Source organism: Rhopalosiphum padi, chromosome 3 (genome assembly GCF_020882245.1).
Source record: "Rhopalosiphum padi isolate XX-2018 chromosome 3, ASM2088224v1, whole genome shotgun sequence".
Classification (NCBI taxonomy): domain Eukaryota; kingdom Metazoa; phylum Arthropoda; class Insecta; order Hemiptera; family Aphididae; genus Rhopalosiphum; species Rhopalosiphum padi.
Window position 1 is genome coordinate 44618344 of NC_083599.1, and position 27648 is coordinate 44645991.

The window sequence follows — 27648 nt, forward strand, 5'->3', positions numbered from 1 at the left end:
TTTAACTTAAAACAATTATAACAAAAGAAATGGATTATTTTTTTAATATCTAATATATATTTGTATAAGTACACTTGGTTTATGTAATTAACCAAAATAGGAATATAATCAACTCATTTACTTTTTAAAACTTATTTTCATATACTATATATTGTTAGAAGTAAATTTTAATGGTGCTAAAAATCAGATAAAATCCCGCCTAATTATGCTAATTGTACTTACAAGTTTACAGAATTCACAAAATTGAAGGTTCATATCATTGATGAAATTTTATTAATATATATATACAGTAGTACATCAATGAATCAGTTACAGATTATTTGAGGGGAAATTCTATGAACTTTAACAAAAAAGCAGTTTGTGTTAAAACTAATTGTCTAAATAATAATACAATAAAAATAGCAAATAAAATATTTTAGTATGTTTTATTCATGGTATATTTTGAATACACAAATATAATAAATAATCGGATATTTCTAGCAATAAACCATTTTATTAAAATAATTGATCTAAGACTAAATTATAAAACGAGCATATAATAGTATGTATAAACTAATTAATTTCAATATTAGTAATACTAATTGTATGATATAAAATATTGGATTTAATCAAATCATTTATTAAAAACAATTGTTAAATCATAAACCCGAACCGCGACAAAATCTTAGGTAATATTATTTTGTACAGTAATTAAATAGTTTTTAAGACTAGAATTATGAAAAAGTAGAAATTTAAAACTTCTAAACAAATGTCAATTCATCAAATCAAGTTATAATTACATAATATATTATAAATAAAATATGTAAATTAATTGCACAATAATAATTAATACAAAAATTTTATTGTCAATGTGTTAGTTTTTAATAAGAATAAATCCAACTTTAGATTAAAATATATAAATTATCTGCAAACATTTTAATTTATACTATTTTAGTACAAAACTAATTTATCAATTAGTGTTAAAAAGTGTTAATTCTTTTAATGTCTACAAATAATGTATAAGAAATGTTTTTATTCCTATATTTTGATTAAGCTTATCTAAAAATGTTCTGTGTGTAAAGGGCACATAGTAAATTGTATCATAAAATGTATCTATATTACTAATAAAAACCATATTATAATGGTGTACACTGTACATGTTTTATGTAATGTTCTTTAGCATTAGATATTAACACTTATGGTTTTTATTCTAATTTTCTTTAGTTATTTTTTTACAAAAATTTTTTTTTGTTTATAAAATAAAATAATTTAGTGAATTATTATGGTATAATTACTCTAAAAATCAAATTTTAGATTTAAAAGGAAATGGGATAAAAAGCATTATTACACTCAGAATATAATTACTACATAACATTTAACAATTAAGATTAGATATATTATATATTAATTGCTTTATTTGTGAGCTCTGTAAAATTCAATAACATAGAGAGTAACTGAAGTTCATGTATATATTTATCAATAAGCTACAGTACAACATTGATAATCTAGATGAATTTAGAGAAGTGTTATCTAAATTATTGGTGGGTTTACAAGGGTACAAAATTATCAAGAAATGTTGTCCTATCAACTTAATTTATTAGTTTTTATAAAAAATGAAAAAAAACAAGTTATTTACATAATAGGATGTAACATGGGTTTTCTCTAAAAAGGCCTAGTTAATTTTATTATTTCTTATGTAGTGAAAAAATTGTTTTGTTGTTAGTGTTCTTAACGTTCCTTCAAATTGTAACAATTTTTTATAATGGACTGAGAGTTTAGGTTAATGAAATATGTGTGAATAAATTTATTTTATAGTTAATTAGTTCTTGGAATTTAGATAAATTACTATAAATGAACTACTGTAAATTAATTTTTAACAAAATTATGATTAAATAAATAGTATAAGTTGACTTCAATTGTAAAATGGTGTCATATAGTTTCAAAAATATTTCCTTCTAATTAGATAATTAGTTTTTTTTAACAATGTACATAATAGGTAACCCTGTACACAAAATATGATCAAATAAAGTGTCTTTCTGAATATGTATTAATATGATAGTGATTTAATAAGTATTTATTTAGCATAAGAATAAAACCATATTTAACTATAATTTATTAGTTTTACTTAATAAACAGTATATAATAAAATGTTTATCAACGTTATGACATATTACGTTAAATAAAAATGCTTTGTAAAATCATGAATATAATAAAGTAAAGAATGTTTTATAAATACGAGTACACAAAAAAAAATATTAATTATTTTTAATTATCAATTGTATCAATTACATAAAATAAATAATCCAACTAAATTAATATCAGAAAGACACTAATAACTGACCGTTCCAAATATTCTTAATTTAATTAAAAAAAAAATTAATCAAGTTATTTGTACAAAAAATAAAACAAATTCGTTTGTTCATTCACGGGATTTTACACATAGATAATAACAATTAGAAATGAGCAAAATGACGATTTTTTACAACAAATGACAATTATTGTAATGACAAGTGTTCAAAGACCATTAGCAAAAAGAGTTAGTTTGTAATTATGTAATTCTATTATTTTAAATTTTATTTCAACCTTAAACAATTCATTAATAATTTTAAAAGGATATGGATGTGATACCTACACGTGTTATATGTATAACAAAGCAAATTTGAGTTTAGCTGTATACATTATGTGTTCTTAGTTTTAATATTACAGTAAATTAATCTATGAACAAATTTAAATGTAAGAATTTATCAGTGTTCTTTTGTGATTTTTCAATATTTTAATTTTTAAGCAAGTTCTAAGTATGTAAAATAGAATAATTTAAAAATTCTTATTGCTCGTTTTAAAATATAAAAAATAAATTACCAACAAAAGAACACATATGTTTTTACCTTTCAATTGGTTAATAAGTTAATAAATTATTATACACTGTAATATTAAAACAAAGAAAGTAAATGTACTTAGCTGGTCATAGATTTATTATATGTTGTAAGACTTAGACATGACATGCAGTATCACATACTATTAAGTTAAAAAAAAACTACTAAAATTGAATATGTTTATGATAAAATTAGAATTAATTTACATTTAATAAAATTATACAAATAAAAATTAAATTAAAAATTTTAAACTGTCTAGAAAAATGTTATATAATTACTGTGGACTATTTGATTATTTGACAATTAATAGATTTATTGTTACAAAAAATGTGAAATTAATTCAAAAATATATTAAACCTATACAGTACACATATAACAAAAATGTAATATAATTATTTCATAGTTGAAAATATATAACTTTAAATAATACTTATATCTTATAACTTTTAACAGTTTTAATATTAAATGTATTTCAGTTGAAAACCATACCTGGTTACTTAGAAAAAATATATTTATTGTTTAATAATTAATTATTGGAAGTGAATTTATTTTTTTTTTTATTCATGTTGATTTAAGAAATATCATAGCAAATTATCCTTTGAACACTAGTCATTTAAATATTTAATATTGTATTCGTAATTATTAATTAATTATAAGCATACTACAAGTCATAAATATTAATTAATTGAATAGATTTAAAAATAGTATCCCACATAACATTGGAACGAATTAAACACTAAAAATATATCTTTAATTACTGACTGGATTTTAATAATAGAATAAAAATATATGTATAAATGACACATTGATGGAGATATTATATATAAAATATTGATCAAGTGATCATTATTGTTATAGCGATAAAATGAAACTTAAATTTTAAATGTATCAAATAACAATTGGACTCATCAGAAGTAGAATATATAAGATAAAGATGTTATTACCAACTCTATGACAAATACTCATAGAACTCTAGTAACCCATTTAAAATCAACAGGAATAAATTTAAAAATTGTATATAAATCTAGAAGCTGAACTTAAGGTTAATTATTAAAAATGTACATTCTATTAATACAAGAAAACATTTATAAACCATTTGAAAAAAACAGCAATGTCTGGTTTTACATAGGGGGAATAACTACAAAATGTGTATGTCCATCAATGTGTTAATGATGAATATTAATAGTATGAAAAAATTAACAGTTTATAAAGATTAGAAACTAGAAAATGCAAGACTAGAATTAAAATGAGCATTTACAAATAAAAACAAAATAAAAATAAATGCAAAATCAATGAAATAGAATTTTATGACCAGAATCGTTTGATATTGTTATAGAACAGGGATGGGCAATTGGCGGCCTGCGTTTCATTTTTAACAGGCCTGGTGGCTCGTGCTACATTTCAAATTACTTTATAAAAATATAAAATTTCAGAATTTTTCAGTATTTTATTTTATTATAATTATAAAACTTGTTTATGGTAAATGGTAAAACATAGATAATAATTCTTATCTAGCATTGAACTATAAATGTCAAATGTAAATTTTATTGACCTTTTTTTTTTTTTGCTTTCTATGTTCTCTGGACTGCTAGATTTTTACTTTCAAAAAAATTGGCCCTCTAGAACAGCGGTTCCCAACCCATGGGCCATAGGCCGCGAGCAGCATGGTACTGGACCACAAGCCATAGGTATAATATTAAATATTATATATATTTAAAATAATATTATTATATATTTTTTGTTATATTGCTGATCATAATAATATTTAATCAATTTTAACTAGTGTACAATAAGTATACAATTAACGATACATATCAAACGCTTGAATGTAGTTTTATCTTATATAGCAGGGGTGGCCAACTTTAATAGACTTGCGATCGACATCCAAGATTTTCTAGGTTGTCGCGATCGACCAAAAAAAAAATTTGTCAATAAAAAAAAAATATGTATATTATATATGTGCATGCGTGTTACACTTCTTTTATTCGATATCTGTATATAATCTCATTTTTCATAGTTATTTATTGCATTTTCTAAGTATAATTTTTATATTCGTTGATATATTAAGATATACAAATTTACAGAAAAAATTCAAAAATTCAAGAAAATACGAAAGGGAGTCGTGATCGACTGGTTGCCCACCCTTGTTATATAGTTTTATAGTCTATATATGTATATAATATATAATATATATATTATAATTTTATGAAAACGTATATAGGTATGTTATGGGTGGGCCTCAAATATTTTTTTACAAAATTAGTGGTCCGCAAAACTAAAAAGGTTGAGAACCGCTGCTCTAGAAACATTGAGTTGCCCATCTCTGTTATAGAACATAGTGAAATGTTGTATGCTTATTCTTATAAAATCTAGATTGGGATCTTATTAATTTCTAAAAAACATTTAGAGTTATAATAATGATACCATTTTTCATCTAAGTTCAAAATTCTTTTATAAATTCATAACTTGATATTATTGTCTTTTTGAAACATGTTTGTTGTATAATGGCCTATAATAAAAAGTTAAGTTATTAAGTTTTTAAACATAAATACTTGAACTTTATACATTAAATTAAAAAAAATTAATTAAAATTTTTTTTTATAAGTAATTCATTAAATTCACAAAATTCAAACTAGAAAAAGAAATAGAAAGTAAAAAGAGATCCTTAAATGTTACTTCATTATTAGTTTTCACAAGTTAATAATTTCAAAAAATTGATCGCACAATGATTTCAGATATCCATCAATAATTTTAATAAAAAAAAATTATTTATGTGTTAGTACACTATAGTATTATTAATTAACACATTATACCTATAATAATAGTTTAACCTATCATATTGATAAAAAAAACATGTATTATACTATTTAACTATTAACTATCGTAACTAGATGATCCGTGCTCACGATTTGGACTTGGAGGAGTACTTGTATTACTACTGTTGTTTGAAGCTACAGAATGCCTTGAACTACCAATCTGATGATCCTATTAACAATATTAGTTATAATGTCTGAAGTATTATAAATAATGTATGATTATCATGACCACTTACTTTATATTCATTTAAAGATGAAATGCTGCGATTTAATGAATGAGACATTGGTGGTAGATCTGTATCTGAGTGATGATGTGAATAGTTAGATCCAAAAGATTCTGGTGTTCTTGGTGGGAGTATTGTTTTCTTTTTTATGTAAGATCTTTTTGCAGTAGATCCTAAAATAAATAAAACAAGGGATTACTATATTTTATTTTAGATAATTAATATTTTTATTTTATACGTGCATTAAAATAAAACATTTTAGCTTAGTTTATTGGAATAATTTAAGAATTCATAAATTGTTATTAATAAGGAGAAATCACTAAACACAAATTATATTAAAAAAATTAAAATTAATAATTATAATTAGATTCTATTATTTATGTTATGACATAAATAATTAAAAATCTTTTTTATTGGCTAGTAATACTTTTAATGTATGCTACACGTACTATTTAATATTACAATAGTCCATACAACTACATAGTAAATCATGCCAAGCTTACCAACAATTGGATGATAAACAGTTTTATTAATATCTGATCGTAATATTAAATTTTTACTTTCTTCAGGTGACTGACGAGTCATGTCAATCACATATTTTGCTCTTGCCATTTTGAACTTGTCTAAATTATAATATTTTAATTGTAATAAATACAATTGAATTGTTTATTAAAATCCATTTAAAACTTTGTTGACAGTTAAAATGCAGTTGACTTTAATTTTTTTTTTTCTAAGCCGGTAAGTTTATTTATTTTAGTTTTAATATTTAACATTTTTATATATATTAAATAGAATGTGATTAACCCACCACTTTGAATTATTATAGTTGATGAATGGTAAAATAAAATTTATTTTAACAATATGTTCATTAATAATATTATTCTAATAAGCCTGACCAACATATTTAAATACAATTGTATAATTATTTCAATATTTTTTATTAATTATTTATTTTTACTAAAATCTTTAAAAATGTATTAGTATCAAAACCTTTATTAATACTATTTTTTTAATCATTACTCATTAAAATAAAAAAGTAATTACCACTCAATGTTGAATGTTGCTGCGATGGACTTCGTGAAATTTGAAATGAATGCTTATTAGTTGTAGAAGTAAATGGTTGAAGAGGCTATAAATAAATAAATTTTAGTTTTTTCTATATCGTTGAAATTATTATTGATAAATATTAAATAACTATTACTTTAGTTGGAGGCATAGAATCGGCAGTTTCAACAGTTGTAGGTAAATCAAGCAATCTTTGAATTTGTATTCCATCTCCTGGTCCCATATGACTTATATGGTTAAAATTAGTAGGAGCTGATATTATTTTTGACCTTCGATCAGGTCCTCTAATTGCTTTTTGTCCTTCACGCACTGAAAACCTTCTTCTGGTTCGTGGAATAGACATACTGCCAGTTAAATCTCTCCATCTGATGTTGATTAGTTCTCCTATAATAATAATATTCAATTTTACAAATTAGAAAAAACTTTTTAATATATATGTTTTTAGCATACTTTGGTGTACATTGGACAAGTATATTATACATGGTAAGTCATCAATATAACACACAGTTAATGAGCCAGTATTATTAATAGGATGGGAATTTCTTAAGTTCAAAGTTTGAATCCAATCACCACTATCAGCATTAAATATATTTATATGGGTTTCACTATATATCAATAAATGACCATCACAATAACCTGTAGAAATTAAACAACAAGTTAAGTATAAAATATTCTTCATATATTAAATAAACCATATGGTTTAAAAAAAAATACATAACTTACTAGCATCAATAAGATCACTAGGATACATAATTTCTCTGTCTCTTGATTTCCGACCTTGAGAATCTACAAAAATACCTAAAGATTGGAAGATGAGTAGAAATTCTCCTCTAGGAAGTTCAATTGCTTTGATTGCATCCATTGCAGAGTATGATAAGAAACCCATCATGTGATTATCAGGGTGTACCAAAGCTGTGAAACAAATAATATTATAAATAAAAAACTTTATACTTAACCAAAAATAATAATATTACAGATTGGATGATGATCTCCAGTTATATGGTAAACACTGAAGCCAGAATGGTAGCCGACACATAACCGTCCATCAGTAAATACAGTTAAACTTTGTGCTTGAGATGGTAGCATTATTTCTCTAAGTCGCTTATGCCTCAATTTAGTCCTGGTTACCTCGTAAATAATCACCTGAGAAGTATTCTACAATGTAAATAAATAGATTTTAATTTAAATTGAAATAAGTTAAAAGAATATCGTACTTAGATATGCTGACACCGTTTTACTTATAATTTTACTGTTATTTTTAATAATAAGACTGAATTGACCATTTATCATATTTCTAGGTAAAAATATTATCAGAGTATTTTTTTAAAATATTTTAATTAGAGTTTCAGTATTTAAAAATTGTAAGAAAAAGCTCTTGTGGTTTCTAGGACTAAAAAGTACTAACAAACGCACAATAATTTTTATATAAATAAGAAAGATATATTAATTAAATAATTAATAATACTTTACATTTTAAAATACTCATAACTTGTTCTGAAATTATAAAATAAAAAAATAACAAGGTACCCTAGACAATTTTATCTTTTTTATCTTTAAGATTGATAAGATTAACAGATTAAAATTGATTAACAAGTCAATTAACTCAAATTTTAAAAAATAATAGAGTAAAAGTATTCTTCTCCACGTAATATTTGCTGTTAGTAAAACTAAGTCAAGATATATCAGTACAAAATCCTCTTAAGGATTTCTTCATTTTACCTGTCGTTTTACAGCTATACACAAACAGTACTGAAGATTTGTCATGCCAGGATACTTCTTCATCAGCCCAGTGCAAAATGTGATACAACCTTTACTTTCAACTACTTTAACCCATTCCACATCATCTCCATCTAAAGCACGGACTGGAATTAAACGAACTTGTCTTTGTTTACCAGATAATACAACAATAAGTTGCTCTTCTGCTATATAATCTATTTGAAAAATTTTCTTTGCTTCTCCAATTTTAGCGATTTCTAATGAAAGATTAACAGAAATTAGATAAAATTATATATTTTAAAGTTGTGTAACAAAATATATTTATATTTATAAAACAATACACACCTAATTGATCTAAATCTATACAGTACAAACCATCTTCAGTTCCTATTACTAAACGATCGGGATCAATTATAGCACTAGCCATGGCATTTTTGGTAATTGAAATTGTATTATCCACGAGTTCTTTTGCTTTAAATATCTAAATTAACGAGAACAATAACTAATTGAGATAAAAACTTAAATTAAAAATATATAATTTGAACTCTTACTACCGTCGTATTGGGTAAATTATTCCTTTTCAAGATTCTATGTAATTCACTTAGAGCAACAATCCATTTATTTTTTTCACTTTCTGTGTCGGCTAACATTAATGTTTGATTTTTGACTCCAGGTGGATCTAAAAGTGAAGTAGTTATCTAAAAAAAATTAATAAATTAAAAATCAAACAATGGATTTATAAATAATTCAAAATCTGACAAAATACATACACGAAAGATACAAGGGATATCTTTTTTTCCAGCATGAATAACATCAGATTCTCTTACAGAAGAGACTGCAAATTCTGGATCACGCATATCTAACACTTGGGATACAGTTACTGCAGGTAAAGCATTTCGATCTTGCGAAATGTCATATAGAAATAATTTGAAATCGCACACTACCACAAACTGTCTCACCCATCCTTTTTTAACACCACCAGATCTTGGCACTTTGACATAACCTTCATAAGCAGTACCTATACCTCGTGTGGGATCTATTCCTAATGGTCGTTTTGCTAAAATAATAATTGCATATTTAACAAGTTTTTTTATATAAACGTTATATATGTAAAATATAGATAAATACTTTGATCAGGAGGCACTGGACAAAGCAATGGTACTTTGTCTGAACAAATGGTGTGGCACACAAATCCACACACCTCACATATTACACCTTGCCGAACAAGACCAACCATCAATGATGTACAATGGTTGCATTTAGTTGGAGAAGAAAATGTTCGAACTACAAACTGATGACATTTTCCTTTTTCAGAAATTAAACTGTTAGGGTTCTAAAATTTAAACATTAAATAATAAAAAGATATCAAACAATAAAATTAAATAATAATATAAGTCACTAACTGTGTTATTGAAATCTGAAAAGCTAGACTTTCTAATTGATAGTGCTTTATTGTCATCAAAACTTCTATCATAACTATCAATACTATCATTTAAATTAGATTTATTACTATTTCCAGTTGCAGATTCATTTAAAAAGTGATCTAAATAGGATAGTGGTGAACATGAAGATTGACCTAAAACTGTAAAAATATTAATTATAACACAAAAAAATAATAAATACAAACATTGTAATTAAAAACTAGATTTAGTAAAAATTAAAACATATTTAATTAACACAATAACTAAAAACTTAAACATACAATTATTTTATAGCTCTAAAAGGATAAAATAATATTTAATATGAATTGATTATATTCAGATATAAGAATCGATGACAAGTTTAAAAATATTTTAGTTTCAAGTTTGAACATTCAAATTCAAAATTTGTTTTTAATTAATGTTTTAATTAGTAACTAGTATTTTGTAATCAAAAAATAATTGGAATATTGTATTTATTGACAAATAATTAATACATAAATAAATATATACTAAGGATAAAATTAAAACAATTTATAGTTGTTTAATTTAAAAATATGGTAAATCTATATAAATTATAAATAATTTATTTGTTAAGTGTGACCCTTACATAAATAAAAAATTTTAATGGCAGAAGTGATGCTATTTCATGCACATAAAATAAGTATAATAATAAATAATTAATTTATATTTACTTTTATTATTATCTAATTTATTTATAGTTTTATTGTGTTCTACTATTTCTTCAAACTGAGATTAGGTACTTATATAAAATTTATACACACTACATTGCATCTTATCAATAATCACACTACAATTTAACACATATTATACACAAGTCTAGCAATTATTACTTAAATTAACAAAAATTACATTAACATGAATGTCTCAATAATTAGGTAACTTCCTTCAAACTTCTAGTCAGTGTTGTTAATAAAACAATTATGTTAAGGTTAACAGCAAGATGATTTCACACATTAATCTAATCATTACAAACCTATTGACAAAAGAAGTTCTAGTCAGAAATAGTATTGAAATAAGATAATGACGAGCCCCCAAACACAACTCGATAATCCAATAAACAAAGGCAACTTGCCTAATTAAATAAAACAAATTATTATAATCGTTATAGTAATAATTGTTACAGCATAGATTATAAAAGATAACTTTGTACAGTTTAAAATGTTTATAATCATTTCTAACATGATGAGCCAACAAATAAAGAATCAATGTCTATCACATAATAGTTTAAAAAGTTAAGCCACACTACACATATATTTTTTTTATTATTAATTATAAATAATATTAAATATTTGAATAAGAATATTACATTTTTAAGTAGAATAGTTAGACTTTTATAGTTAAATAGGGTATTAGATAGCTCATTGCCTTTTTTGTTGATGTTGAATAAGAGGAGACTATAAAATGAACTGTAGATTGAAAAGCAATTGTCCATACTCATATTATCTATATTCATGAATTATAATTTAATCCCGCAATAGAAGTTAAATGAAGTATAACTTTAACCTGTAAGTGGGACCTCGTAGTGGAAATATCAAGGATTAAGTTTCAAATACCAATATTCCTAAGATATCTAAGTATTAAAAATAGATGCATAAACTATGCCTCCACCACAATGTCGATTACATCTGTTAAAACCATTAATGAAGAGGGACATTCAAACTAAATAGATTAAGTAATGAAATTATTTTTATACCACACTAATAATCTAATTAACTTAAATAATAACTATCAACTATTTATAGATACTACATTATATATAAATATTTACTAATTAATATCCTATTTTAGAAGCCTTTATTAGAATTTTTAACTGAAAAATTAAAATGTATTCCATAATATGATTGCTGAAAAATCAATTAAAGTAAAAATTAAAAACATTATTTAAGCTGTGCAAATTTGCACATTTAACAGGCAACTTAAACATGTATACAATAGACAAACCACCATACTCTGAACATAATTGGCAGACACACTACACGGGCAATCTTAGTTTGTGCACATTTACTAAAAATAAGTTTATTTACACAAATTTTATTATTTCGGATTATTTTTAATACAATTACTCATTGGCACACAAATTATGGATATACATTTTCATTATTACATTGTTTATACAGAACTTCAGCTTTATTTGTCTTGGTTGTTTATAATTTTGTTTTTGAATTGAGTTGAATATATGATTCAAAGGCATAATCAGGTAAGTCTTAATTCATCATCCAGACCAAAATTTGTAAAATAAGTTATCTCAATTTTTTACTAAGGAAATAATGGAAACTAAAAAATATTTAAGCCATTTATCAACCAATAAATTATTATTTTAGTACTCTCGTAATAGTGAACTGCTTAAAAAATCAAGATTAAAATAAATGTTATCAACTTCATAGAATTTTATATAGAGGAAAAACATTTCAAATTGGGTTATGATCATATTTAAAGTCGACATGGATTTCTTAAGTAATAATTTGCAGATCGAGAATGTATATGATGATTAATATTAGAAAGTTTTACACATTGATAATTTCTATCATTTATTTATGTTTATCTTTTAAAAATCAAAATACAAATAGCACATAAATATTTTTTTATAATTTGAATTTTATAGAACTGAGTTAATTTGAGAAATAGTAAAATAATACATAGATATAAACACATTAAATATTGTGGCACAAATGAATATAATATTTAGTGCACAAACAAGTTTCAGATTTTAAATGATAAATTTTAAAATTTGTATGAATTAGTTATAGTTAACCACAAATAGCCATAACAATTTGCCACTATCTAATATATAATGAATTTTTATAAGATTTTTACCTAAATATTTTTATACTTTTGACTAGTCATATTAAATAATTTTTTTTGTTTGCTTTTCTTAGTAAATTGGTTACATTCTAATCTGGAATTGAAAAAACACACAATGTTCTGAATATAATTTATGAGTCTAAAATAAAATTTAAATGATAATATAGTATAACAGAAACCTAGATAGATCTTAGGTAATCTGTAATTATATGGCATAGAAACATAAGATGTTCTAACCTATAAATATTTATTGGGAGAAAATAAAAGCGTAAATATTAACTATGCTGGGACACTACACTATGAAAACGCTGTAATATTAAACTTTATCAAAATATTTTATCTTACAGGATTGTCTGGCATCTAGCTGATTTTGTAATTCCTTTATCATGTCATCTTTATCTTTCATATTATATACCAAAGATTCATACCGCTGATGAAAATCTCTTAATTCTCTGAAAAATTATGGAAAACGTTTATTATTATTGGTAACTGAGTTAACTTGAGTTTAATTAAGAGTAATAAGGATTTTTACTTTGAATGTCTTGGACAATGCTTTTACTAGCATCTAAATTAAATATTTGTTATAGTACAAGATAATTTTTTGTAATTTTTTAGAATTGCTGCTTATTGAAAAAACAATTTTTAGGTTAAAATTTTACTTTCGAAATTGAAACTCAAACTTGTAAAATTACTAAACTAAATCATGAACCATGATTTAATCTATAGACATTTTTAGAACTGTATGGTTTAACATTATAGTTTCAGTTTAATTTTTATATTTATTAATGTAATGGAAAAATCTTTTAAATAATATTTTTAAGTAATTTTACAATTTAAAGCTTAAAGTTAGGCTCCAGTAATTATTCACATTAAAATTACTAATAATTTTTAATATTCATCATAAATATGTATTTTGGTATAAGCAAAAATTCTAAAAATCTAATATACTTTTAATAAAAAATAATAATATTAGCAATATATAAAATTATGATATAAATTAGAATTATTTGTTAGAATATTATAGGTCCTTTTCCAACCCATCGATGTTTATCAAAAAATCATAATATTATGTTCTTTCACAAAATATGAATACATATATGAAATAAGATAAATCGTACTTTTGCATTGCAATTAATTCTGATCGAGTCTTGCTTAACTCTTCGCCTATTGATTGCTTAGCTTGAATTTCTGACTGCAATGAACTTTGAAGGTTTAAAAGTTCCATTTTATCAAGTTTTTGGCTTCTTCTATTTCTCCAACTATTATCCTAAAAATAAAATATTTTTAATAACAAAGACATCTATTCGGCAATAGTTGATTCTAAGATGCTTATATTTATATAAGATAACGAATAACTAATAAATATCCTGCAATTAAGCAGGTGTCTTAAAACTATAAAAATTAATAAAATAAAATCGGCAAAATATTCATTACTTAGTCAAATAGTGGGAAAAAATTGAATTTTGTATTAAAGGATTACCTTTTTTACTAAAAAAAAGTATTTGCTCAACAATTATAAAACAAAAAATAAATGAATACATATTAGAGTATGCTAATATCAAAATAATAATGATTAAGTTAATATAATGACAATATTGTATAAATTTATATATTTTTATTAATATAAAATAATTTTAAAAAAAAAGTCCAAATATTTTTGAACTATAAGTAAACTATTTAAATGAAAGAAATAAATTAAAATGTAATATATTAAATATTATTCTTACTAAAGCTGATTGGCCATTATTATTTGGACACTGTTTTAAATATTCTAACTCTTCTTTCATTTTTGCTGCCAAGACTTGCAAATATCCTCTAGCATCTTTTTCATCACTAATCCTAAAAATATAATTAATAAAATAAAAATATAATATGTAAGGTGTATATTTAATTTTTACCATTGAATTATGTCTGATATTTGAGATTCCAATTGATTAATAGTCTGTTTTTTTACATGTAATTCATCTTTCAATCTTTTATGTTCAAATTCAATTGAACGGATTATTTCATTACTTTCTTTTTTCTGAAATTTTTTTTTTATATTTAACAAATTTTAACCAATATAAACATTAGTTTTATTAACTCAGTACAAAGTTATTAAATTATACTATAATAAAAATATTTCAATAATTAATATAAACAAATCAAAGATAAACATACTTCTTTTTCTAAAGACTTTTGAATAACTTCGTTTTCAAATATTTGATCTTTCAATTTGTTAGTATCCAAATTATATTTTGCTTGTTCCTTGCTGATATTTTCATTATATTCTACTTCTAACCGTTCAATCTCTCCTTTCAATCTATTTAAGTAATTTACATTCGTTAATTTATAAATCAACAAATTAATTTTTTATAATTGCTGTATAATTAAAATATTAATAAGTACATTAATATCATAAAGAAATGATCAGCTAATCATAAATATTATATATTTAATTGTATAATATTAACATGTATTTAATCATAATGTAAATGAGACAAAACCTTTTAAAATTAATAAAATAGGATATTTTTGTGAGAATGCTTTTACAATTACCAAATAAACCGACATAACATTTTTATGTTTGGAAAAAACACGGGAAGTTACTCTACTGTAAAACTAGAAAAAGGCACAAAGAACTAAGCTACATTGTGTATATTACAACAAAAATAACTACCTACATTTATAGCATTCGATCGTACAAACACAAATGTTTCTGTGATCATTAGGTATTGAGATATTTCATTTTTTAGTATTTGGTGCAATAAGAATATTATCAAAAATGCTATAAAAGTAGGGAGCAAGAAACAAACACATGGCTCTTGGTATATCATTGCTTACAACCTTATATAATATCAATATGATGAAGATGTTACAAGTAAAGATTTCTTGAATAAAATATATAATTTTTTTTGTAACTTCAATTTTATTAGGAAAGATACACAACTATACACTAATTATTAGTATAATTATAGTTTAATTTATTTATACTTGCAAATTTCACTTAGACTATTGTAAATTTGTAAATAATTATAAATTTACTTTTATCACTATATTATACTATTTAAAAAAATCATAATATTAGATAGATTAACTATCATGAAAAGTTTAATATTGTGAGTTAATGTTTAATGAACTCAAAATATAAAGTAAAATGTATAGGTTTATTGATTTTACTTTACTGTGGTAATAGATAGAATATAATAAAATAATATCATAATATATATTGTATAGATCAGTGGTTCTCAACCACCGGTCCGCGATAAAAAAGATACCAGTCCATGTAATATTGGAAAAATTATATTTCTAAAGTAGTGGTTAAATGATAAAGTTAAACCTTGTACATTGTGACCAGATTTCACACTTGGAAATATTTATCTGTAAGTATCTGTTATTATATTCTGACATCATTGATTATAAACTAGTCGTACAAATTACAAAATAACAAAATCAGTTTTCAATTGCGACTGAAATGTCCCAAGATTTGTATGAAGTATTGACTGAGAAAGTTAAAATACTTAATTTTATAAAATGCAATGCCTTAAATTCTAGGTTATTTTCAATTTTATGTGAGGAAATAGGATCTGAGCATTCTCATTTATTAATGCATGCAGAAGTTTGGTGGTTATCCCACGGTAGAGTCTTGGCTAGATTTATTGAGTTAAGAAAATAAATAGAATTATTTTTAGTTAAAAAAAAAAGCAATTATATCTTATTCATACAAAATACTGAATGGATCACAAAATTTACTTACTGATCTGATATTTTATTTTAACATGATAAATACTCTTAATTTAAGTTTACAAGGTCCGCTTACAACAATTTTCACAATGTATAATAAAGTTTATGCATTTAAAAAAATAATACAGCTGTGGATAACTCGTATTCGGGAAGGAAACTAAGAGATGTTTGAATCTTTTTAATTATTTTTAGAAACTAACAAGGTAGACATTGATAATATTACCATAAAAATTAAAACAAAAGGGTTGAGAACCTTTGGTATAGAAACAGAGCTTCAAAAAATATAAATATGGAACCATATATTTTGCAGAATTTTGATATACATTTTTAAATGTAATCTTAACAACAAAAAATGTAAGAATCCTGTTTTAACGAATTATAAGATATTATTTAGTACTGTTTTATTTCTAATTACAAGAAATAAATTAAATAGGTCATTAAATAGATACTTATTAATTTATTTAATTTAATAATTTAGTTATTTAATTGTTTTTAATTATAAAATCTAAGATTTTAAACATGAAATTTTATTCCCATTGGTTAGCATACCAAAACATGAAAGGTCTTCAAAAAAATTTTTTAAAAAATTTTCTAAAAAATACATATCATTGCTTTTACAACCAATTCTAAATCTAAAATATTTCTTTTATAGTTTTATAATAAATAAAAAAAATATTTTAAGTTCACATTATATAGGTACGTCAAGTGCTAATTTTTTTTAAATTTAACATACCGAATTATTTCTTGCATTGCTCTTTGGTTAGCATTTTCATTAGTTTCAAAATTATTACTAGCAAATGACGGTGGATTAGATCGTTCAATTTCACTCTTATACTAAAAATAATATTTTTATTATATAGTTATCTTCATATCAATTAATATTACAAATAATTTATTTACTTGATGGTACAATTCTTCATTTTTTTCACGCAGTTTACGTTCATTAATAACTTCAGCTATAGATTCTTCTAATCGACTTTCAAGCTCTCTACGAACTTTTTCTGAACGACGAACTTCTTGACGTAATATATCTATTTTTGACATAGCCTCTTCTAATTCTTCCTCTTTATCTCTAACAAGCCTAGAGAGCTTTTGTTTGTGTTGCCTGAGTTCAGATAACCTAAAATAATTAAAACAATTAAAAACCACTAACATCACAAGAAAATATTCTTCTTCTTAATCAGCAGAATTAATATAATACACATACTTATTAGTAACATGACCGTATTCAGTCATAGCATTGTTCTTTTGTCCCATGGCATCCATTAATTCTATTTCTTGAGCTTTTAATTTTTCTTGTGTTTCTTGTTTTTCCTAAAAATAAAATGTTAACTGTATTACACTAAACAATTTAAAAATATTAAAAATAAAAGCAATTTTTAACTGCATTTGTAACTAATATTACTAAAATGTTTTAACTTACATTTTGAATTAAGAAATAATAGTGTTTTATATTTTAAACAATAGTAATTATAATTTTTACATCAAACTCAATATAACAATAGTTGTAATTAACTAATTTATACTTAAAATGTCTATTAAGCATTTAGAATTAAATACTTTACTATCAATCGATATTTGTATAAATGCAATTTTGTAGGATCTTTACATTTTATTTATAAATAGTTAAATTTTTTGTTGATTATATTAAATAATTATTGCTCTATTTTGTGCAGGCTAGATGTGGTTAATAAACAAAATTGATTGTTCTACTCATCAATTAGGATAGACCGCTGATTTTTTTTTTATTAATAATAAATACTAAATACTTAATCAAAAAAAATATAAAATAAAAATTTAAGGTTATAATTAATTACTTACTTTTTGGAGTTCTTCTTTTTCTTGTTGAAATTTTTTTATTATAATATCCAATTCATTTTCATCACTAAAAGAAGCATTATGAGTTTTTTTATTTTCTTTATATTTTTTTAATTGATCTTCGGAATCTAAACATGAATATAATGTGAATTAATATTTATACATAATAAATTATATTATATTAATTTATTTATTTTATTTAGTTTATGAAACTATATTGTAATTGAAAATAATCTGTCTTCAGTTAGGACTACATCTTAAAAGTTGACATTTTGTTTTTTTTTTTTACTTGAGTAAATTTATTTATACAATGAAATATCCTCCAGTTTTTTTAAATTATATTAAAAATTAAATATAAAAATAAAACAAATAAAACGTATTTTATTTGATATTTTATTGATTTATTTTAAATTAACATGTGTGTTATACAGTATCAAATCATTATATAATGTTGTTATTTTTATTTCTTAAGAATTTAAAACACTGAATCAAAAATATACTTCTTTACAATTTTATTGTTGCATCTAGACTCAACAGACAGTAAAACAGTGGCTGCATCCACACTGCATCTAACACTGACCATACCCAAGCAATTAATTGGCGTTAAACATTGCCAAGAAATTGTACCTTTGTAAATTATTATAGAACTAGTATTCTATTGTTTAGTATAACTTAAGCAATAAACCTAAACTAAAAATTTTTATAACCTAGCTTTTGTTTTTTATTAAGAATAATTCATAACACAGAAAAAAAATATTGAATACTGTTTATTCCAGTAAACTTTTCAATAGTATTAATTAACAAAAAAATCTGATGAACTGATTCAAAGTTAAATTAGTAAAAATATCAAATAATATTATTTCAACCTTCTACTTCACTTTTTCTTTCTTGAGATCGCATTCTTTTAGTTGTTTTTCCCGATGAAAGAGACTTTCCAATAGATCCAAGATCTGATACAAAGCTATTTTGAGTAAAAGTAAAACCAATAAAAGGTAAATGTAGAGCAGAAAATATAGGATTTGAAGGAGTAGGAGGAAATATATCAGTTTTAATATCAATTTCTTCAACATCAAAATGACTGGTATCAGTTGGACTAGACACTTCAGGAATATATGGTGCTACACTGTCTCTTATAGTATCCCAATCTACACCAATAAACCAATTATGTTCCTGGAAAATGTAATTTTAAAATAAAATAATTATTATTAAAATTATTATGAGTATTATGATTTAATTTACTTTGAAGTCATTGATGCCAGTTTGGCCTAATCTTTGTTCAGCACTACAAATGAGTTTTTTCATTAAATCTTTTGCTTCTTCCGAAACTTGTACTTCTTGATCATTTGGGAAATCAAAACAATTCTAGATCATAGATTGGAAAATAATTATTTTTTGGTTGATCATAACAATTAAAATCTCAATTTGCCAAATGTTGAAATATAAAAGTCATGAAATTATATAGTAGGAGAAAATCAGGATAAAAATTAATATAATTTTGACCAATAAAAAAAAATGAATACATCTATTATGAAAATTAACAAATATAAGACACTATAGAAATAATATATAATGTGAAGTTAGTGTATATTCTCAATAGATATAGTTAAATTCAGTTAAATTAGTTAATAAAAAGCAAGTAAAATAGGATATTAATTGTTATTGGCCACATATTTTGAGTCGTTCAGATTACTATATCATTAAGATAAAAATTAGCCAAAGAAAGAAATAATGAATCTTGTAATTAATTTGTAACTATTCTTGAATCAGTATAAATAATTGAATATATAAATTAAAAATAAATAAATATTGAAATAAAATATAATACTGAAATTTATACAATTATAATTATATAATATCAAAATAAACAATAAAAAATAAAAAATAATATTATACCTTTGAAATTCATTATAATCAATGTTAAGTTTTTACAATACTTCAAAATGTTAATTTAATACAATTGGAGGAGAAATACTAAGATAAATTCTTTAAAAATGAATATAAATACCTTGTGATTCATTATTTTAGCATAAGTATGTACAAGAGATTCAGCATAAAATGGAGTTTCTCCATAAATCATTTCGTACATACATACTCCCAATGACCACCAATCACATTCTCGTCCATAACAACCTTGTCCATCTTCAATAGCTTGTAATATTTCAGGAGATATATAATCTGGTGTGCCAACAGCAACATTGCTTTCAACAAAACCATTTGAACCCACTTTTAAGCATGATCCAAAATCAGCCAAACGTATATGACCATTAGCATCCAATAATACATTATCAGGCTTAATATCTCTGTAAATTTAATACTATATTATTAGATTCTAAATAAATTTCTATTTACTAATTTTAAACGATAATTTTCTTAGTAAAAAATGTGGTGTATTAATAAATATGAATCTAAATAACTTTATTTAACCTTGCATATTTTAAATTTATTTTCCAATATATTTTTGACATTATTAAATCAATTTTTGGAATCTGAAATAATTTTTAATAACTGTTCTTTTTCATTTTAATGTTCATATTATATCATATATAATCTATTTACACACAACATACAATACAAGTGAGTTATTGGCAATAATACAATAATACGACACAGATTTTCAATATTCAATTAAGTATATAAGTGACCAATTATCAAATATAAAGGTAAGACATTTACTGTATTTGTTAAAATATATATATTCAATAAATCTAATTTTAGCATTTTATTTTCATGCAACAATGAAACTCTACTTTGGTTGTTTAATACATTTCTAAAAAAATGTTATAACTCACCTATGAACATAATGTAAATCGTGAATTGAATTAATTGCTAATATCATTTCAGCAATATAAAATCTGGCCATATCTTCAGGAAGGCGATCAAAAAATTTGCTCAATAAAGTCAATAAATCTCCTCCGCAATAATAATCCATAACAAGATACTGAAATACATTTTTAATGAAAAAATTGATTTAAATTATAATTATACACATTAAAAGTTAAAATACAAGTAAATAACTTCAAAATAAAACCTATTACAACTTTTAACAGTGTGGAAGAGATTATTAGAAGAGATACACAATTTAGCTATTAAAGTTAAAGGTATATTTAGGGTATTAACTATTAAGTATGATTTTATTAATATTTAAATTTTAAAATTATTTATAAGTATTTAAAAATTGTAATATTTTACACAGTTTTGTTTAACAACATAATTTTGAGATGAAAGATCAATCTACTTCAATGATAAAAACAGTGACACAACAATGCTTTTACTAAACACAAATTTACTATGTTACTAGATATTTAATTGTGTACTAACATCCATTTAAAACCCATATTTTCAGTCTAAGATTGTTTACAACTTATAAATATATATATATATATATATATATATATTGGAATGCTAATGATATACATTTTTAAAAATTTTTAGTCAATCTTAGTACCATTCAAAAACCATTTATTATATTTAATAGGATATGAAATTTTAATTATCAAGATATAAGCAATATAACTTGTTTATAACTTGTATAGGAGGTATATTCTTTTAATTGTATTTTATAATATACAAAAAATTACCAGGTTTGTTTCATCTTGAAAAGCATAATGTAAGTTAGTTATCCATCTACGATCACCATACACCAAAACATCTCTTTCTTCCTGAAAATTCATTTAATATATAAATTATTATTTAACATTTTATCATATTAGTATTAAAAACATTATTTTACTTGAAAACATGCTGTTTCAGCTCTTTTAAGCATCTCCCATTTATTAAGAATTTTCATAGCATATACTTTATCTGTTCCTTTCATATGTACAACACATACTTCTCCAAAAGCTCCACGGCCAATTACTTTGATAGTCTCAAAATCATCTCTAGTCAAACGCAATGACTTAACACATAATGCCACAGGTTTTACTATAATTATAAGTAAAACACATATTTAAAATATTATTTTAAGTAATAGTCTAAATGATCAGTTTTTTTCTCTTTTTTAATTTCAATCATTCTATGAGCTGTACATAATATAATATGCAACACAGTAAACGTAAGTAATGACATTTATTTATTTAATATATTAAAAAAATTTAAAGGCATGATCAAGAAAGAACCACAACAACTGACAAAACACTTCGGTATAATTCAATGCTAATAATTAATAAGAATGAATTTGTAAAAATAAAAAAATTGCAGATCTGTTATTTTTATCAATAATTAATAATTAATACATACCAAATTCTATAAAATCAGATACAGTCTTTTCTCTGCGTAAAGAAGAATTATTACATTCATCATATAGCACAAGCAAAACATCTAAAAGGGTTTCAATACTGAAGCATTTTCCTTGTCCTTGTATTGGACCTCCTAAAAATAATGCTTCCAACTGTCTCAGTCGATTATCGCCTAAGAAATGTAATTTTAAAAAAAAATGAAAAATAAGTTATTAATAAAAATATAAAATTGTACTATATTACCTGATAAAAGTTTTATATCAGTCACAGCTTCCGACATGGCATTCCCGTGACTTGACAACTAAAAAATCTAAAAATATATACATTTATGTAAATTAAATTTATACTTTATAGTTGATATATTATACTTAAAATAACTGAAATTAAATTTTGTATAAAAAATATATTACCTAAGGTAATTCACATACCAATGAAGTCTATCATAATTTTTATTATGCTTTTTAATTAAATCTACTTTAAAAAATAGTAAGTAAAATATATGTTTAATTTGATAGTTCAATTTAATAAAACTAAAAATTGAAATCAGTAAATGATACCTTAAACTTTAAGGCTTAAAGACCTATATTAAGCACTTAATTTATGATATTTTTTTTTTACAATATTAAATAATATGTTTTTACATCCAGACCATCCAATTGTTAAATGCTTATAAAATTAAAAAATGTCTTTAAATTATAAAATGAGATTCTAACTCAAAATAATGAACTCAAACAAATATTGAACTGTGTGGAAACATACAAGTAATAAATAATAGAGTTAAATACATATAAAATATAAATATATAAAGCATAAACTAAAGAAAAGGATTAAAAAATCATGAATGGCTTATTATAATTATTTATTAAATAACTAAGAGTGTCTCCAAAAGAATGCAGGATTTAAAACTGCTATAGATCAAATTTATTTATGCAAAAAATAAACATATCATTTTCTTCAGAAGAGGTTGAGGTTTAAACATGAAAAACAATATCAGGCATAGCCCCCCCCCTACTAGCCCTACATGCAATCACTTGGTCCATGAAATTCTTCATCACCCGATCACATATTGCTCATCAAGTTTACAGAGAACACGTCCAAACACCAAACCTACCCACCTCGATCTTGCAATTTGACATTGTGTGATTTTTTCCTATCGGGATATACTAAGTCACAAGTTTACCAGAACAAACCATGCAATTTGTTAGGCCTTAAAAATATAAAATATCGATAAGTGATAGGGTGGTTTCAGTTTTCAATAAATAGGAAATATTACATATGTGTTCATGTTTTTTAAACTATTATATCACAATAGATTAAAAAATAGACAAAATTATTAGACATTAAACCAAGAGAATAATGAAAATTAGTATCAATAGTAGTATATAAGTAAATAAATGATAAGTGATAAGAAATATATCTTAAGTCGAAGCAATAATTCCTACATAAAAACCTAACCTAAATACATCCATGATTGTACTTGTACATCAGGTTTATTAAATTCTAGTATTAGATATATTATACTGATCTTAGAGATTCTAGAATTTAAATATGTCTTTTCTATAAACATAAAAGTTATTTATGTTTATTATTGATTAATTTCATAATAAATAACCAAATTTAAAAAGGTAATTGTTATTCTACAGCCTTCCAAATTAAACTAGTCGTAACTTGATGTAAAAATTAAAAGATTTTATTTTAAAATTGAATACATAAAATGAAACTTAATTTAATACATCATAGAATTAAATTATGCTAAGAGATTTACTCAATGTATGCAATACCTATATTTTTTATTTTATAACTATAATATAAAAATTAAAATTCAACAAATATTCACTTTTTATACATTATAAACTCATTTATAACATTCATATTCAATAAAATATATATTTATAACACTTAATGAAAAACGAAAAATGATTTTTAATTACTTAAAACATATTCTAATAATAACATAGATATTTTAAACCAAAAAAATTATAAAATCAACATTTAATCATGATACAAACATAATACATAATATTATTATTTATTTACTTGGTAACCAATTGCAGACATAATATTATATTCTATACTAAATACTTCCTAATAAATACATAGTTTAGAAACTAATACCAATATATTTATCAATAACAATAACTTTCCAAAATCTTTTAGGATGATGAAATTATATGTTTTATTTTTCAATAAATATTATAAATAGATTAATTCACCAAGCTTGCTTTGCCTCCTTTTTACTGCAGTTAAATACAATTTATTTTATGTGTTTTTGTAATACTTAAGGAGTGTCCTGTCGGGAGAAAAATTTCTATTTTACAAATAAAACACTCTTTTTTACTTAAAATTATTTGTAATTCATCTTTAAAAAAAAATGTACCTAATCCAAAATTCAAATGAATAATTTTTGAGTTGATAAAATATTTCTATAAGGATTAAGTCTTTGAAAATGGAATATTGGATCTTAGATTTATTATACTTTGATCATTTTTACAAATTATAAATGTAGATAGATTAATATTTTTTACTAAAATGTATAATTCACCATAGCCCTCATATTTTCTAAATTCATTATCATCCACCTATTAACAAAGTTAAATAACTCAAAAACTAATAGTTTAAAGTTTGATTTTAAAACATTAAATGTTCACTAAATAATTTACTGAAAAAAAATTGTATCACTATAGGACACATCTTCGTCATCAATGCTAAAAATCAGATTTTTAATAACTGCAATATTACAGAAAAAAGACGTGAACATACTTAGTGAATATTATGTCTATAATATATTGTATCATTTGTATTTGTGAATAAGATAATATCAAATTTTGCTGAATTCGTAACCAACCAAAAAATTAACAACTAGAGGATGTCCTAATTTTATCATGTTTTAATTTATCTTGATAAGTTTATAATCTCCTTAAGTTATAAATTAAGCACTTTTAATTATTCAACACATAAAAAACACAAAACTGTCTGATAAATAAATATATTAGTTATTAAAGAACAAAATGTCAATTTATATTTCAAATACTTAAGATTATGGAATTATAATTTCAAATGTTTAGCTCCAATGACTAAACCGAAAAAAAAAATAAAATAACCAATTCAAGCTATACAGAAAAACAATGTTACAGATTCAATAACTTTTGATATCCTACATGAATAATTATGAAATTTATAACCTAGAACACAGTTCACAAAGATCAAAATAATTAAAGAAAACGATATATTTTAAATCAGCATCCATATTTTTTTATCATAATTTTTAATAATTATAATTCATAAATAATGCACCTAGGAACTCATAAACCTCCTTTTAATTATATAAAACAGTAATTGATTTAATTGAATATAAACACAACAACTGTATTTATATTTATTAATGTTTTATGATTTGTTTATTAGTCTTGCTTTTATGACTAACTAATAATTTTAAGAACCATTACATCAAAATATTGGTTATTTTTATTTTTATCGAGAAAAAAAAGTAGTTTATTATTGAAAAAGCGAATATTTTTGGAGTTGTAGTACTAAAATAAATAAATAACAATTAATAATAGGTACTACAATAAATTATAATCATATAAAATATAAGTACATTAAATCTTAGAATACTTTTAAAAAATTAAAAGTAATTAACAGTAAATATCAAAATTCAAACATAACACAATTACAATTTAAATCATAATACTAACAGATTATTAGTTATTACCCAACTATTCATCCAACGTCAGCCTCTCAGTAATGCAAACACCATAAATTATAGTATTTCAATAGGTACACTACAATAAGTAACAACAGAATATTTTGTTTCTAAACTATTAATTATTGATAATACTATACTAGTATATACAATACACTAATTTTTTACATTTTAGATAGAATTTAAAAGATATAAGGGATGTGTCTTGATAACCAATAAATATACCTATAAATAAATTAACCTTAGATTTTAGTACCTTCTACAATACCAAAATTAAAATTCTAACTCAAACAACTAATTCTACCTACATATACACCATACATGGTATTATAATAATTGATCGATTCAGTCATTACATTCTACAATAATATTGACATATTGTTAAAAATTATACTAATACTTATTGAAATTGCAATTAATCATGAGAATACATTCAAAGTTAAAATAAATATTTCATTTTTATGTACAGCATTACAAAGTTAGCATTGTATTTAACTTAACCGAACATTATGTGTACAATTGAATTTTCTGCATTGAGGAAAGCACCCCTGGTAGTAACTAAATAGTCAACCAACGATCAGTGTAGAAACAGTTTGACAAAATATGTGAGCCGATAAAAACAAAAACCATATCTGACCACTATTGGTGACTACGAGTGGGTGACCGACGCGAACGTCGCAACAGTTAATCGTTTGGATGAAACGCTGTTATGGATACAGTAACTACTAACTATACATTATTTACTCACCGGAATTAATTATTATACTGTTGTTTGCGATCAGTACGCTGTATGCAGTGCCTCGGCCGACGTCGATGTTTTCAGGTACCCCGCGCCATCCCGAGACCGACGGACCAGTCACCCGATGCGCCCATCACGACTGATAGGATCAACAATTCGACGCACGTGTAACAGCCGCGCAACGTCTTTTCTTTTCTTTTACGTTTCTTTCGTCGCGTATTTCCTGTTTTGGTAATTTGTTAATTACCTCCGTCGTCCGGAGCTCGGAGTTAGCCACTGAAGAATACCTAGTTTTTTCTCTTATTTCGCTACCCGCGGTATCACGAACGTTTGGAGTTCGGACGTCGTATAATCTCGTACGCTGCGCGCTGTTGACGAGGGAATTTCGACAACGCGAGTCGGACCGGCACGCAACGCAACGCCGCGCAACGGTACCATTATTTTTGGGCGCGTTGACCTTTCGAAACGCATTCTGATGTGCGCGTTGCACCGGACCACTCCGAATCGAACGAT

At 23.6% G+C, this 27648-nt stretch overlaps 1 protein-coding gene across 4 annotated transcripts; it reads right to left on the reverse strand.

Annotated features, from left to right (window-relative positions):
• Positions 1-406: 406 nt before the first annotated feature.
• On the reverse strand, positions 407-27597 carry LOC132923932 (serine/threonine-protein kinase Genghis Khan). Of its 4 annotated transcripts, none has more exons than XM_060987945.1 (32): positions 27145-27597; positions 22937-23003; positions 22695-22865; positions 22189-22379; positions 22037-22117; positions 21248-21396; positions 20464-20758; positions 19698-19820; positions 19325-19628; positions 18462-18586; positions 17848-17954; positions 17541-17760; positions 17374-17474; positions 15078-15219; positions 14816-14940; positions 14645-14756; positions 14036-14184; positions 13263-13369; positions 10077-10255; positions 9802-10006; positions 9444-9730; positions 9225-9371; positions 9019-9154; positions 8677-8930; positions 7932-8100; positions 7681-7869; positions 7408-7593; positions 7094-7341; positions 6937-7021; positions 6396-6515; positions 5905-6065; positions 407-5837 (listed from the first exon to the last, which is right to left on the reverse strand). In XM_060987945.1, exons 2-32 carry the CDS (start codon positions 22971-22973, stop codon positions 5727-5729), a joined length of 5016 nt encoding a protein of 1671 aa, XP_060843928.1. In that variant the 5' UTR covers positions 22974-23003; positions 27145-27597; the 3' UTR covers positions 407-5726. The 4 variants fall into 4 exon arrangements, with proteins under 4 accessions (XP_060843928.1, XP_060843926.1, XP_060843927.1 ...); XM_060987943.1 differs by having other exon boundaries at positions 7932-8112; positions 27145-27595; XM_060987944.1 differs by having other exon boundaries at positions 7932-8112; positions 9228-9371; positions 27145-27594.
• Between the last annotated feature and the right edge of the window lie 51 nt (positions 27598-27648).

Coding starts and splice junctions, on each gene's coding strand:
- LOC132923932 (XM_060987943.1), bottom strand. CDS start 22,973: ATGTCGGAAGCTGTGACTGATATAAAACTTTTATCAG. Junction 22,118..22,188: donor CTGAAACAGCATGTTTTCAA/GTAAAATAATGT, acceptor ATGAATTTTCAG/GAAGAAAGAGATGTTTTGGT. Junction 19,821..20,463: donor CTAAAATAATGAATCACAAG/GTATTTATATTC, acceptor TCTATGATCTAG/AATTGTTTTGATTTCCCAAA.